At 34.8% G+C, this 16082-nt stretch overlaps 3 protein-coding genes and 1 long non-coding RNA gene across 5 annotated transcripts; 3 read left to right on the top strand and 1 right to left on the bottom strand.

Annotated features, from left to right (window-relative positions):
• The first annotated feature begins 485 nt into the window (after positions 1-485).
• On the top strand, positions 486-3752 carry Tango9 (transport and golgi organization 9). The gene is made up of 8 exons (XM_089843163.1): positions 486-641; positions 751-906; positions 1538-1613; positions 1670-1907; positions 2212-2388; positions 2460-2570; positions 2632-2790; positions 3249-3752. The coding sequence occupies exons 2-8, from the start codon at positions 830-832 to the stop codon at positions 3629-3631; spliced, it is 1221 nt and encodes a 406-aa protein (XP_089699289.1). The 5' UTR covers positions 486-641; positions 751-829; the 3' UTR covers positions 3632-3752.
• A 554-nt stretch (positions 3753-4306) lies between these two features.
• On the bottom strand, positions 4307-6106 carry LOC149661577 (putative serine hydrolase). Of its 2 annotated transcripts, XM_089843170.1 has the most exons (3): positions 5814-6106; positions 5677-5743; positions 4307-5566 (listed from the first exon to the last, which is right to left on the bottom strand). In XM_089843170.1, exons 2-3 carry the CDS (start codon positions 5722-5724, stop codon positions 4649-4651), a joined length of 966 nt encoding a protein of 321 aa, XP_089699296.1. In that variant the 5' UTR covers positions 5725-5743; positions 5814-6106; the 3' UTR covers positions 4307-4648. The 2 variants fall into 2 exon arrangements, with proteins under 2 accessions (XP_089699296.1, XP_089699295.1); XM_089843169.1 differs by having other exon boundaries at positions 5677-6105.
• A 286-nt stretch (positions 6107-6392) lies between these two features.
• On the top strand, positions 6393-15000 carry mys (position-specific antigen beta subunit myospheroid). Its single transcript, XM_089843132.1, has 17 exons — positions 6393-6652; positions 7049-7145; positions 7241-7335; positions 7411-7518; positions 8166-8247; positions 8327-8555; positions 8613-8784; positions 9280-9363; positions 9462-9725; positions 11045-11121; positions 11191-11614; positions 11679-11870; positions 11968-12066; positions 12143-12269; positions 12344-12463; positions 12795-12961; positions 13482-15000. The coding sequence occupies exons 2-17, from the start codon at positions 7082-7084 to the stop codon at positions 13548-13550; spliced, it is 2373 nt and encodes a 790-aa protein (XP_089699258.1). The 5' UTR covers positions 6393-6652; positions 7049-7081; the 3' UTR covers positions 13551-15000.
• LOC149661575 (uncharacterized) lies at positions 14996-15801 on the top strand. Its single transcript, XR_016368954.1, has 3 exons — positions 14996-15062; positions 15137-15225; positions 15653-15801. It is a non-coding gene; the product is annotated as an uncharacterized LOC149661575 (long non-coding RNA).
• Positions 15802-16082: the final 281 nt, after the last annotated feature.

Below are 16082 nucleotides of genomic sequence, written 5' to 3'. Positions count from 1 at the left end.
CCTTTCCAGAGAGGGGGGGGGGTCAAATTTTTCTTTAATAGAAAGCTACTGTGAGGGGAGGAGCTACGAAACCTGATTTCGATGAGGGGAAGACAGAGAAATTCCGGTTTAAAAATGGCTCCACCCTAATACCCTCAAAATGGCGGAAGCGAAGACCGTTGTGGTCTTCTTGTAGAATGTACGACTACTCCCGATTGGCTGAGTTTATTATCGGTGCTCCTCCTACTATTTGTTTACGTTTTCAATGTTAGTTGTAATATGTTGTTTTCCATGGAGTAGTTATATCGGAGTGAGAACTTAAGGTTCCGTAAAAGTGCATTACATTGGAACTAGGTCTCCGTAAATATTGCTCCATGGTGACAGGCAATCTTTGTGTTTATGTTGTTCTTTGTTCAAAAACGTCAATTTTGGGCCTTGGCGTGTAACTTTCCTTTGTCAGTTGTCACTAGTTTTGTCATGATGAAATTTTATCACTTCAATCAAACTCATGATAGCGATTAAAGTGCATTTTTAGTGATAAATCTTCACGGGTTTATTGTCCTCCTCCCTTTAGTGGAAGCCTTTGTAATGATCGTGTAGTGTAGTATGTTAACCCGATTTACCAAAGAAAATTTTCATAAATTAATTTCTTTGTTTTTCTGGTAAGTGAAGTGACACATTTTATTATTCACTGACAGTGAGTAAAGATGATTCATTTTCACGATTGAAAAGAATCAGCTTCTTTTGAAAACAATTTTTACCCAATTCTAGGTCATCACATCTAAGGGGGTGTTTCCTCAGTAACAATACCATACCAGTAGAGTAGACATCGACATTACTTCATTACAAAATGGCTTGGTCGAAGTATCAGATATTTTTGGCTTTAATGATGGTAGTCACAGGATCAATTAATACCATCGCAACTAAGTAATTACTTAATATTAATTTTGTTGATTGTAATTGCTTAAAATTAATTTCGTTTATTGTAATTTCTTAAAAATTAATTTCATTCATTGTAATTAGTTAAAATTAATTTCGTTTATTGTAATTAGTTAAAATTAATTTCGTTCATTGTAATTAGTTAAAATTAATTTCGTTCATTGTAATTAGTTAAAATTAATTTCGTTCATTGTAATTAGTTAAAATTAATTTAGTTCATTGTAATTGCTTAAAAATTAATTTCGTTCATTAATTGTAACTGCTTAAAAATTAATTTCGTTCATTAATTGTAACTGCTTAAAAATTAATTTCGTTCATTAATTGTAACTGCTTAAAAATTAATTTCGTTCATTAATTGTAACTGCTTAAAAATTAATTTCGTTCATTAATTGTAACTGCTTAAAAATTAATTTCGTTCATTAATTGTAACTGCTTAAAAATTAATTTCGTTCATTAATTGTAACTGCTTAAAAATTAATTTCGTTCATTAATTGTAACTGCTTAAAAATTAATTTTGTTCATTAATTGTAACTGCTTAAAAATTAATTTCGTTGATTGTTATTACTTAAAATTAACATTAATGTTGATTCTAATTTTAATTAATTCGTGGCATATTTAGGTTCGCTGATAAAGCAAAAGCAGTGGGGAGAGACAAATCACTAGGAGAGAGACCGTTTAATCACCCCTTTGTCCAGGTATAATTAATATTTTACGCAATTAATTTAAGATTTAATTAATAAGTTTTAAATAGGCAGTTGGAATGTTTATGGGCGAACTATTTTGCTTGTTTGCCTTTAAACTCATGTTCTCATTGTACAAGAGAAAACGAGCAATTGACCCCAATGCAGAATGTGCAACTGGAATAAAGGGCAGTCAAAATTTCTCCCCCTTCATATTTCTCGCACCAGCAATGTGCGATTTGTTGGGAACTTCTATTATGTACGTTGGTTTGAACTTAACCTATGCTTCCAGTTTTCAGATGTTGAGAGGTAAATGAAAAGACGCGCGAATTAGCCTTATTCCTGATCAGCGCCATCTACCCATAGCGGCGACTTTGAGAACTACTGTAAGCGGCAAGCCAATCAGATGTCGCTAAAATCTGGTGACGTCACTGACTGGCACTCTCAGGGTCTTACCAAAAATGACGTCACCAGATTTTAGCGACATCTGATTGGCTTGCCGCTTACAGTAGTTCTCAAAGTCACCGCTATGGGTAGATGGCGCTGATCAGGAATAAGGCTAATTGGCATAAATTCTTTGAATATTTATGCAGAAATCAAATTTAATTTTTAGGTTCCGTCATTGTTTTCACTGGGCTTTTATCAGTGGCATTTTTAAATCGCGTCTTAAAAAAATACGAATGGTTTGGGATTTTATTCATAATTGCCGGACTCTTAGTTGTCGGTGTGTCCGATATTGTTTTCAGTAGTAGTGATGAAAGTATCAAAGGAATAAACAGTTTAATAACCGGTATAACTTAATTCGGGGTTTAATTTAACATCAGTTATATTTATGATATATAACGTAACATTTTAATTCAGGTGATTTACTTATTGTTTTGGGTCAAATCATTACCGCGACACAAATGGTAATTGAAGAAAAATTTGTGTCATCTAAAGATGTTCCACCATTACAAGCTGTTGGATGGGAAGGTACTTAAAGAGTCAAACAATGAAAGGAGCTTTTCAATAACGTAATTTCGTTCTTTTTCAGGTCTATTTGGCTTTGTAACATTGCTCCTACTGTTAGTTCCCATGAACTATATTCCAACTGGAAATCGTTTCTTTGACAATCCAAATTCCTGCATGGAAGATCCAATTGACGCTTTGTATCAAATTTATAACAGCTGGCAGGTTCAACTTGGCGTTATTGGTAAACAAACAACTCTTTAAAACTAACCAGAAGGGGATAATAGAAGAAGGATGACACTCTGTATCCTCTTAATGCTTTAGTTATGTAACGTCATTCTTCCCAGGCTCCCCCTTTTAGTTTGCTTTCCCGCTCATCAAACTACAAATGGGCATCGCACCGTAAGGTGAATTCAATAGTTGTTTGGCACTACATCCCCAGCAATCATCCCACAAACCTCGTCTTGACGTGGGACAAAATGCGCAAGCGCGTCTTGCTAAATATTTAAACGCTAATAGAGTAATGATGAGGGAACTATTTATCGTGTATGTGATTCGGTTTAGTAACCTTGCTCTAAGTGTTCCGATGTTGGGAAGAGTGACGTTACACTCACCCAGCTTTGTGGTACACTTCTCTCGAAGAGAAGTATTATATACTTCTGAACTAACTAAACTCATCAATTGAACTTCAATCATTTCCAGGAACTGTTGTAAGCATTGCCTTCTTTAACTTTGCTGGAATCAGTGTAACAAAAGAATTAAGCGCCACAACGAGAATGGTTCTGGACAGTGTCAGAACACTTGTCATCTGGTTATTTTCCATGGCCGTCCAATGGCAAAAATTCAGTTACTTGCAACTGATTGGTTTTCTCGTTCTTATGGTTGGAATGTGTCTTTACAATGACGTCTTTATACGACCATTCCTAATTAAAAAGGGATGGATAAATCCTGATGCTCCCGTTGATCAGATTCAACCGATCATGAATGATGAAGAACCAATTGCCGAAGAAGAACCGGTTCCTCAAGAACAACCCGGTTTTGACAGAAATAGTATTAATAACCCAGATGTTGAAGCTGCCAGATGATTTTTCAATCAAGTTAATGTGTTGTTATAATTGTATTTTTTTATGCCAAATTGTTTCGATAATTATTTTTTAATTCCCAACTTCCTATGTAAATTAAATATACTGTAATCTCAGAAAAAAATCTGTGCAATACAAATCTATATCTATATAAATCAAAGTCCTGACTGACTGACTGATAATCAACGCCCAGCCCAAACCGCTTGCCCTAGAAGGCTGAAAATTTACAGGAACGTTACTCGTAAGTAGTAGGCGCGTACTAAGAAAGATTTTTCCAATCCGCCGCCATCTTAAAAAATGGCGCCCAGAAATGTAAAAATTCTTTTCTCTGCAACAACGTCCGCGCGTTTCAACCGATTTCGCATAGATTTAGTACACTGCTTTCCTTTAACCTATAGACGGGCTGAATGCTCTTTTGGGCTCGATTTTTTGCCATCTTTTAAAATGGCGGCCAGAAATTTAAAAACCCTTCTTTATGGAATAATGTCCGCGTGAAAAGTAATAAAAAATGTTCCGACGGGCTGACGGGCAACGCCGAGTGCCTTTGCTCCTAGGGTGCTACAAAAAAATTGGTCATCAGTAAAATCTGCCCATTCTTTGTATCATTTTGATGGAAGTTCTTATTATACGCGAGCGACGCCGCGGGTAACAGCTAGTTCTGTATATAATTATATCCAGTTCTTTTAACTGTGATAATTAAAAAAAGATGTTTATTATTCAGTCATCGTTATACAGTTTTGAATAATATTTTTAACAATAGAGAAAACAATACTTCAATTTAATTAATATATTTTAAAATTGATTCCCACACAAGTACCGACTACCGATATATGGAATAGTAAGTATCAAGTATATTCAAAAGATTCTTAGAAAGAAACATTCGCTTGATATTTATTTGTTGGTACATTCATTTTATTTGTGTTGTGGCTTAAACAAGTTTACTTTGGCCATCACGTCATCGGGAAGAAGGAAAAATTCAGATACATTTTTAAGTAGTTAAAGTTTAATAATTTAAATTTCTTATAGTTTAGATTCGTTATTGGGTGGGGGTCTAGCTAGGAAAGTATTAATATGAGAAGCAACTACATCAGGGTTGTTTAAATGAACGTGATGGGTGCCTGGAACATCGATACATTGGAAGAACGTGCAGCTTTCATTGTATAAATTCTTCAATTCCTCAACTATGTGAGGGGGATCTTGAATATGGCTGTTTCGTGCTTTTATTACTAACAGCTCAATTTTTAAATGAATGGCGTAAGCTTTGTAAGAATCATAATCAATTTTGGGTAAAAATGAACATCTCAATCTCAAATCACGTGTGTAAACAACATTTTTCTCATCATCTACGCATTTAACCCCTCTTTTCATCAGAACAGCCGCAGCCTTTTCATCAATGGAACCCATTGATCCTTGAACCATTCTATGCAAGGCTTCTTCCTCAGGGTAAGATGGTGGGCTTAATTTAATCTTCTCTTCCAAATCCATTCTTATGTCAAACAGGCGTCTTGTTTGGTTTCTCAGTTGGGATAAGGGTCCCGTTGGTGGTTTTAAAAGGTCTAATGAAACAAATTGTACAACTTCTTCCGGATACATTGACGCGTACAATAAACCAACGCATGCCCCCATACTGTGAGCCAAGATGGTATATCTCTTCCAGTTTAATTGTCTGACTACGTACTGTAGTTCTTGGCAATGATCCAGGACCCTGTATGTTTCACCGGGTGGTTTGTGAGAGGATAAACCGTGACCCAAGAAATCAAAAGCGACGATTCTTAAGTCTCCAGTCAACAAAGGAATCAAGTTGTCAAATGTTCCAGCGTTGTCTTGCCAACCATGCATGGCTATGACGGGTCGACCATCTTCGGGACCCCAAACTTTGGCTGCAATTGAGCCTATTGGGGTTTCAAAGGCAGTTTCTGTTGGCGAAATCTCCATTTCCTAAATTAAATTAATTAATATTGGTAAGTTGCGTGTGAAAAATACGGAAGCTTATTCTACTGGGTTCACGTCAAGAAATGGCGGGAAAATGGTTGGTATTTGTACACTACCCTTGAATGAACAATTTCTGGTATATAAGCCGCTGATGGCGTCTCCATTTTTTGGGTCTGTTTCCTCCTTGTAGTCAAAACCAGAAATATTCTAAAGTTTATTTTATCCCTTGATCTAATCAAGGCCAGATAATTACCTAAACGATTATAATTTTTCCCCTCGTACCAAATTTTATGTAGTCGACACAATATCATAAGGCTCGAAAAGCCGGTATGTGTATATACAGTACACGCCGTAAGCGTGAGAGACTCAGATCTTGGAGGAGAGAGGTGATGTGGAGTAGTAATGTTCGTGCTCCGCCGTCTGGGCCATGTGAGACAATGAAAGTGTACATCGCAGGCTCGCACTGCCGCGTAGAGCCATTTAAAAATAGAAGCTAGCTGGGGGACTTCGTTTCTGACTTGTCGAGATCATGGGCTACGTTATAGACAATTTCTTACCACTCCATCTCACTTCTTTTCTCCAACCAGTACCAAATTCAATGTTTTTCGACCCCCATTTCCTTCGAAAAGGCGGGGAAACCCCCACGCGTAAGTAAGGTAATGTGACACACGCTTGCTTTCCCCTTTATTTCTAGCCCCTTCTATTAGAGAGGTCGAACACTTCACATGTCACCGGCAGCCAATCTTTGGTGTTATCCTTATCTATTAACAAGTATCCTGCCAATATTCTCTATTCCAGGAAGAACTTGCAATAAAGCGGCATCTCTAGGTTCTATGACACTGTCAAGAAAGCTTGATATTTTAATGAAGTGACGTCATTATTTCCGGTGACGTAAAGTCTTTAAAGAAGTCCGTAATTGGACAAGGAGAGAAACAGTTGTTTCTTTTGTGAAACGAGTATGGGCTGGGCCGGGACTGTGTTTTAGATTAGGAAAGGAAATTGCAACTTTTAATCTTTATTTAAATATATTTAAATGTTATAGTCACTCTAGTTTTATCGTTCGGTATTACGGTATTTGAAGAATTCTCAACGGTAAGATTTGAACATTTAATTATAATAATAAATTTTAAAGATGGCCAAGGCCTTTGGTTTTAATCATTTTCTATAAACGATGCCATGGCCTCTGAGGGGAGGGGATGGGAAGGGTTATGGGGGTACTAATTAATGTTTCGGACCATCTGTAGGCAATTTTACAATTAAAACAAACCCAATTGCTATTTTTAACATATAGATAATTAAATTAAACTATGAATATTCATAAAAACCTACAGTTCAGCTCTAGTTTTCTTCTCTTAGTACCCAAAACTCTTTATCACTAAATAACTTCTGCTGTAGTTTTCTAATGGTTCCAAACTCCACTCCAGTCCAAAGTGGATTGATTATCTTAAGTTAATTTGTGTTAATTACCTTGTTTATAAAATTCTTTAGGTTGCCTTATTTAATTTAATACAAATATAAAAAATGGCAAGCTATATAGTCACTTGTTTCACATTAATTTTACTGGGCTTACTTGCCACATGCCAATGTAAGTTAAGATTCTTTAATTAGTATAATTAATTAATTAATTAATTAATTAATTATATTAGTTTATGGTGTAATTAAGAAATATCCCCTCAACAGTTTCAGAAAAACAAACTAGTAACCCTTGCATAACCAAAGAAACCTGTGGACAATGTATTACTGCAGCTTCTGATTGTGCTTGGTGTAGTGAAGATGTAAGAAAATTAATAATTATAATCTAAAAGGCATAATCATTATCAAAATAATTATAATTCTTTATCATTACTTAGGATTTTACTCTAGATGGAAGTAGAAGGTGTGATTTCATTAGTAACATTGCTAAAAAATGCAACAAGTCCAGTGTTATCTTTCCTCAGAGTGAATTTCATAAGTCAATTGTGAGTATCTTATTCTTGATCTATTTATTTTATTCTATTATGAATTATTTTTAAAATTTATTCTCTCTTGTCTCTTAATCTATTTATTTTATTCTATTATGAATTATTTTTAAAATTTATTCTCTCTTGTCTCTTGATCTATTTATTTTATTCTATTATGAATTATTTTTAAAATTTATTCTCTCTCTTGATCTATTTATTTCATTCTATTATGAATTATTTTTAAAAATTATTCTCTCTTGATCTATTATTTTATTCTATTATGAATTATTTTTAAAAATTATTCTCTCTTGATCTATTTATTTTATTCTATTATGAATTATTTTTAAAAATTATTCTCTCTTGATCTATTTATTCTATTATGAATTATTTTTAAAAATTATTCTCTCTTGATCTATTTATTCTATTATGAATTATTTTTAAAAATTATTCTCTCTTGATCTATTTATTTCATTCTATTATGAATTATTTTTAAAAATTATTCTCTCTTGATCTATTTATTTTATTCTATTATGAATTATTTTTAAAATTTATTCTCTCTTGATCTATTTATTCTATTCTATTATGAATTATTTTTAAAAATTATTCTCTCTTGATCTATTTATTTTATTCTATTATGAATTATTTTTAACGTTTATTCTTAACAGGATAAAGAACTCAGTAATAAGGGGACTAAGGAAAATGCTGTACAAATCAAACCTCAAAGAATTCAACTTAAACTTAAACCAAGTAAGTTAATTAAATTAAATTAAATTAATTTAAAAGGTTGTTGAGCTTTGTTTTTTACCTTTCTTTCTTCTGTGAAAAGATATGCCATTCCAACTGACAGTGGACTTCCGTCAAGCTGAAGATTATCCTGTTGATTTATATTACTTGATGGACTTGTCAAAATCCATGGAAGATGATAAAGATAAACTTGCCCTGTTAGGTGATCTTTTAGCGGAAAAAATGCAAAATATCACATCTGACTTTAAACTTGGCTTTGGGTCATTTGTTGACAAGACTGTCATGCCTTATGTCAGCACTGTACCTCAAAAGTAAGTTTATAATCTTGAAATTTTAAGAATTAAACTAAAATTTTCACGGTAACGTAGGTTGATAGAGCCTTGCACTGGATGTGCCGCTCCTTACGGATTCTTCAACCAAATGCCCTTGGATTTGAATACCAAGAAATTTGCCACCAAGGTCAAGGATGCTAAAGTATCTGGAAATTTAGATGCACCCGAAGGAGGATTTGACGCTATTATGCAAGCTATTGTTTGCCAAGTAATTCTGAAATAACTCAAATATATCTATTTAATTCATGATAATATAAATTATATCAGAAGGGGATAATAGAAGAAGGATGACACTCTGTATCCTCTTAATGCTTTAGTTATGTAACGTCATTCTTCCCAGGCTCACCCTTTTAGTTTGCTTTCCCTCTCATCAAACTAAGTTCAAATGGGCATCGCACCGTAAGGTGACTTCAATAGTTGTTTGGCACTAAATGCCCAGCAATCATCCCACAAACCTTGATTGTCTTGACGTGGGACAAAATGCACAAGCGCATGCGTCTTGCCAAATATTTAATCGCTAATAGAGTAATGATGAGGGAACTATTTATCGCGTATGTGATTCGGTTTAGTAACCTTGCTCTAAATGTTCCGATGTTGGGAAGAGTGACGTTACACTTACCCCCCTTTGTGCTTGTACACTTCTCTCGAAGAGAAGTATTATATACTTCTGATTATATTTAGTTTTTCCTTATTGCTATTGCAGGAAGAAATTGGTTGGAGGGAAAAATCAAGGAAAATGTTGGTATTTTCATCTGACAGTGGGTTTCATTATGCCGGAGATGGAAAAGTACTTTTAAATTTATTTATCTTTTAATTTTTTATTTTTTGCAGTTTTTTTCCTTGAAAGATAAAATAATGTTCTTTATTTTATTTTTTATCTTTTAGTTGGGAGGAATTGTTAAGCCTAATGATGGAAGATGTCATTTAAATCAAGAGGGTTATTACACGGAAAGTATTCATCAGGATTATCCGTCTCTTAGTCAGTTAAATCAAAAGATTCAAGATCACAAGGTCATAGTTATTTTCGCCATTACCGCGAATCAACTGAACATTTATGAACAATTGAGTGGACAATTAGAGGGATCTAGTACCGGGAAATTGGAAAATGACTCCTCTAATGTTGTGGATTTAGTCAAAGAACAGTATGATGTAAGAAAACCTTTACTACATTGTCTATTTTTGCGTGTTTGGGGTCGTATACTTGAAATTACAAAGAAATATTTGTGGAAAATAAACGTAAATGCTTTTATTATATAATTAGAGGTATATTTTTAGTATTTATTGATTAATAGTTAAGATGTAAAACGATTGTGATAAGCCTTTGATTGTGAGCAGTCCTTTTCCTATGGAAGAGCGCGCCGCAGCGCCGCTAGGGTGGCAGGGCTGGAAATAAGCACACCGGATAAATCTTTCTTATTTCCAGCCCTGTACGAAGGTTGCCATATTTAGAATTTTCAGGGGGGGGAGGGGGGTGCAATGCTGCCATTGTCATTGGCTACTGTTCATTGTTTTCAGACACAGAATGTTAATTTTTGTTTCAATACTATTTAATTAAATTGGAAACCAATTTCTAAACCTGGAACCACTCGCTCATTGTCATGGCGTGATCGAGTTGGCTATGCCAAAACAAAATCCCTCTCTCCAATCAGGGCCGGAAATAAACATTTCTTATAGGACATGTGCGCAGTGATTTCTCCACCCCCCCCCCACCGTTTGTATAGAAAACCTATAGGACAGTACACTGGAGTGTGCAAAAATAGTGTCCCATCTTCATTGTCAAAATTTCCAGTGACCTCCTTAGTTTTTAAAAACATTTTGGGACATTTAAAAAATGTCCAGTGTCCTGAGCAGACTTAGAAATAAGGATCATTTTTAAACTAGTCCTTGGGACCAGTGACCCCCCTAGTGTCCTAAATAATAAACTGGTCTCCGGAGTGGTCCTAGCCTTTGTTCTCCTATAGATTTGCAATTAATAAACTGGTCCCGAGGACCAGTAACCCCCACTTTTTGAATTAAAAAACTAGTCCAAGCAATTAATAAACTGGTTTTGGACCAGTGGACGTGTGCTATTTCTAAGTCTGGTCCTGAGTGCTTATTTCTGGCCCGATCTCCATAAATGGCGGCCGATCACGTGATTATATTTTTCCCGCGGAAAACGCCACGAGATTCTTGACCAAGGCTTACAATTTAGGATTTTATAATTTTTTGGTTTAAGTACTATTTAAGTGGGAAAAAATATTTTCAGAAAATAATTATGAATATAAATGTTTTTCATAGAGTATTTACTATTTAGCGAAATATTTTTCGAATTCAATGCTTAGTATTGAGGATGTAAAACGATTGCTTAGGCGCCTCGTTGATCTTCTAATACAGAGGAAGAGGCTTACAATTTATTATTATAATTGCTAAATTGTATTGCAATGGGTTTTAAGCGTTCATCTTCTTTATAAAACTATTCTTTACAATAGAGAATTACCTCTGGTGTGGAATTGAGAGATAACGCTACTAGCGACGTCAAAATAAGCTACTACTCGACTTGTTTAGAGTATGTTTCTTTGTCTTTTTTAATTTAAATGTTAACAAACTGGATTAAATTGTGGGTTTTTTTCTTTAGTGGAAAAAGGGAAAAGAGAAACGTTTGCAAGGGTTTAAAAGTTGGAACTAACGTTACCTTTGAAGCTCAAATTGAAGTGACTTCCTGCCCCAAAGACCCCAAATTATGGAACCAAACAATTCAGATTTATCCCGTGGGATTAAACGAAGCCCTGATTATCGACTTGAAGATGATCTGCGAATGCGAGTGCGAAAAATCATGGAACGAAATACCCAACAGCGATAAATGTTCATCTGGTAATGGTACTTATGAATGCGGAGTTTGTACCTGTTATAACAATAGATACGGACGGGAATGCGAATGCGATTCTAAGGACACCAATCAAGCTATTGATGAAGCTCAGTGTTATTATGGAAATAGCACGAAACCTTGTTCGGATCGCGGTGTTTGTCGTTGTGGAGTTTGCGAATGCTTCACTAGACTTGTAAGCTTTTACATAATTCGTATTTTTATTAATCTTTAAGGTAAATTAATTTTTTTTTAATCAGAATCCTGATGAAAAGATTAGTGGACAGTTTTGCGAATGCGATAACTTCTCTTGCGATCGTGCTGATGGAAAAATATGTAATGGGGAAGAACATGGTACTTGCGAATGTGGTACCTGCAAGTGCAAGAAGGGATGGACAGGACCGGCTTGCGATTGTCAAGATACGATTGACACTTGTATTGCACCCAATGGAGTACGTTCCTATTCTTACCGAACTTGTTAATGTTAATGTTGAAAGGTGTGACGCGTATTATTACATCAATTTACTAATCTCTTATTTGTTTCAATAGAAAATCTGCAGTGGTCATGGTTTTTGCGAGTGTGGTCGCTGTAAGTGTATCGATTCTGAAGAAGAAAGATACAGTGGAACCTTTTGCGAAGATTGCCCCGTAAATATATCTTAATTAATTTTAATTGAACGCGTTTAAACTTTATTTTTTATAACACTTCGCTCACTTGTCTTAGACTTGCCCTGGAAAATGCGATCTCTACAAAGACTGTGTTCAATGTCAAATGTTCCAAACTGGTGTTCTAACTGAAGAACAATGCAAGAACTGTTCCTTCATTCCCATTAGAGTCGAAAAAATTGAACGTAAGTTTAACTAATTTTTGTTTAGTTTTGATAAAAACTCCAATTGTATGAAATAAATTTCACTTGCAATACAGAGGAGGAAGAGAATGAAAAAATCTGCATCTTTAGAGACGAGAGCGACGACTGTAAATTCATTTTCAAGTACAAGTTGGAAGATCAAAATGAGCAATTGATATACGCCCAAATTACAAAAGGTAGGTGGCGTAGCCTTTGTTATAAAGTATTTTTTTCGTTAATATTAACTTGGTTTTTTTAGTTTATTACAAGTCAATTGGCCATATGTCTAATCAGCGCCACTAGCGGATGGTCTGAAAACTACTCCCATAGAGTCTAGGTATATTTAAGCGGGTTTGCAGAATCATAGCCAGGTGGCTCGAACGCCGCGCCATCTGACGGAAATTCTGCAAACCCGCTTAAATATACCTAGACTCTATGGGAGTAGTTTTCAGACCATCCGCTAGTGGCGCTGATTAGACATATGGCCAATTAAATAACTTCAACTTGTTTGTTTCATTATCTATATAGATTGTCCGGAAGGAATTAATATTTTAGCAATTGTCTTGGGTGTAATTGGTGGAATTGTTGCTATTGGATTGGCGTTATTGCTGATCTGGAAGTTGCTAACTACCATTCACGATCGCCGGGAGTTTGCCAAATTTGAAAAGGAAAGGCAGATGGCCAAATGGGATACGGTGAGTTTGCAAAATCTTTCGCGCCCCTGTATGATTTAAGGCCCTTTCAGACGATCCAACTTTTTGACTCAGCTCAATGGGTCAAAAAGTTGTATCAACTTGCCCAACTTTTGAAGGGAAAAGTGAAATAAATCCTTCCTATTCACACGACTAAACTTTTACCGCCAGATGGAACTTTTTAAGCGCCACCTACCTTGGCACTTACGAATTAACCCGCGAAAAAGGCTTTTTTTTTTAATTCATTTTGATTGGCTGGAGAAATGCCCTTAAAAAGTTGAGTCAGCAAAAATTGGATCACTCATCCAATTTTTCCTAGCTAACTTTTTGGTGACTAAACTCATCCAGCGTCTATTCACACGATCCAACTAGTTGATTCAACTCGAGTTGACTCATCAAGCTAAGTCAAAAAGTTGGATCGTCTGAAAGAGCCTTTAGTTAAATGTTTATCCAAAAATATCGTACAAACACTATTGCCTTCTATGGTTATTAATACAAAATTGCGCTTTGTATATTTATATAGGGCGAGAATCCAATTTACAAGCAAGCAACTTCAGTATTTCAAAACCCTACTTATGGTGGCAAAAATTAAACGCGTCTTATCCACCACCCCCATCTTTATATAAAGAAATGCCTTAACCTGCGCGCCATCTGTAAATAATATCCTAAATTCGTCGGTGCTACAAGTAAGTGACGATAAACAACAGAAAGATCGAAATGATTTATCATTTAATTACCCACTACGTGTATTATAATTTTAAGTCTAACTAATCATTAATTAATTAATTAATTATCGTTAACTAGGTAGGGAATTGTATTTTAAATGTTATTTTTTTTTTTGCGTGTTGTGAACTTTATAAAGATAAAAAACCACTTCCGTCTTCGCGCTTCCGATTTAAAAAATAGTAGATCGTCCATTCAGTAGGTAGCTAAAACGTTTCCGCCCGCTGTAGTGATATTTATAGTAGAAATATATTGTAATTTTACAAATTTATTTCTTCGAATTCGTAGAGATAAAGGGTTAGTGTTAGTTAAAAAGATTTTAATAGAAATGTACATAAATTTTATATGTATTTAAATTTAAAAAAATGAAAAAAATAACGTGACTTAACGCTTTATAATTAAAGTTTTTCGTGGAAGAAATCGCGTCCCATATATTTTGAGGACTTTAAAATGCCTTGTTAAATTGTTAAACTTTTAATGAAAAAAAATAGGCGTGGCCTTAATTTTTACGTCAGACGCAATGCAAATTTTAAGGTAATAGGCCTTGGCTAAATTTTTTAACCAGCCAGCCAAGTTAGTCACTTTAATAATTTTGCCAACCAAAACTGATTGGCGGAAAAGTAAAAAACTCTTTTTATAACGCTTCCCTCCAAAATATTCAACAAAGTGGTTAATGTGTTTGTGTTATTTTTACCGCAAACAAAATATATTTATGCTAAAGCTGTGCCAATTTACAAAACAAAAAAAAAGAAAACTTAAAAAGCCATACGTTTTTTGATCAAAGCAAAAGTTCATTCTCGTCTTGAACATCTTGTTTTTAAAAGTGCGTCGTTTCAGATTCACTCTTAGTTTGCTCTACTGGCAAATGCATTTAAATCGTATACTTAGATTCGATTATAGAGCAAACTCCGACTGGAATGTAATCTAAATTTTTTTTTGATCTGAAATGAATTCCTGCGGCATTTACAAAAGTTATCAGATTGCTTTTATTTTTAATATTAAGTAAAGAAAGGATTAGTTTTAATTTCGAAGGTTTTTTTTTTTGAACTAATTACGCTGAAGTTTGACGTTTTTTAATTATTAAATCAATAATGAGCGACTTGTGGGCAGGAAACAGATTGCGTTTATCTGTAAACGCCCGTTTCCTTTCAATTAAACATTGTCAAATTACAGTTTTGATATGGGACTTACGTAATTGTTAATTTTACCCAAATGAACCGGCCCAGTCGTTTTCAACTAACAACTAGATGAAATGTGTATTAGTTTCATCGCATAACTCTTAGAAAAAAAAATTACAAAATAAAGATTTTTAAAATGAACTCGTTTATTTTGTTCATGTGCATTTGTTTTTTGTCTACATCGTATGCCTTTCGGAATCCAAGTATAGTCGATAAATACGGCAGTTGCCTATGATCGTGCTGTTATTCAATCAACGATTTAAACGAGTATTTTCAGATGGACCTGTAGTATATACATGTAGATCTGAGGAAAGCTGCGGTAAATGTATTCAAGCCGATCCCAATTGCGCTTTCTGTCCACAACAGGTAAGTGATTGGCATTGACCTTGAAACGACCCGAGAAGACTAGCAAAAAAAGCACTTATATGTCATTGAAAATAAAGATACTTTCTAAGCTTCCGAAAGAATTCGGGTATAGAGTGCTGTCAGAAGCGCCGGTGTGACGTCACCCATGCTGTTTTCCCATAAAGAAAAAACGGTAACTGTCATGGCCGCCCATTGCTAAGGGCAGACTCGTGACGTTTAACCTTGGATCTGACGTCACAACTGACAGCACTCTATAGACTAAAATCGAGGGGATTATCACTCAAGATTCCGTGAACACTGATTAGGGGTTACGCGAAATAATTTTAATGATGGATGATTGGCCCCTTGTTCCAGAATATTACAAATAAAAATCTATATAATATTTTCCGAGATTTTGTAATTAAAACAAATACGACTTGATTTATAGGATTATAGTGGTTCACGTTGCGATCACATTTCCAATTTGGATCGATCATGTAACCAATCGGCTATTATATTTCCGGTTAATGAGATGTCCATCTTGATGGCAAGTTTAAGTTGATAGTTAACGCGTAAAAAGGTTTTGAGCTTTTTCGGGTTTATTAAATGTAATAGTGTTTCTTAGGACCGTTCTTTAGGGGATGACCAAGACTCTGTACATTTACGGCCACAAAATATTCGAATAAAGTTGAGACCTAGTAAGTATTCTCTGAGAAAGCGGGGTTTAAATTACAATAGCGTCATTTGTGACTTGTCTTTGACGTGACCAGAGGCTCCAATGCGTATCAATATTCAATACCGACAACCACGAGGTTCCGAAAATGATTCATTGGAACTGAAAGACACCTCTGATTCGAGTTTTATAAGCGTGAAGTATT

This window comes from Phalangium opilio, unplaced genomic scaffold (genome assembly GCF_054372755.1).
Source record: "Phalangium opilio isolate 3A_F unplaced genomic scaffold, DU_Popi_V2 ptg000070l_1, whole genome shotgun sequence".
Taxonomy (NCBI): Eukaryota; Metazoa; Arthropoda; class Arachnida; order Opiliones; family Phalangiidae; genus Phalangium; species Phalangium opilio.
This window is presented reverse-complemented; position numbering and strand designations above follow the sequence as displayed.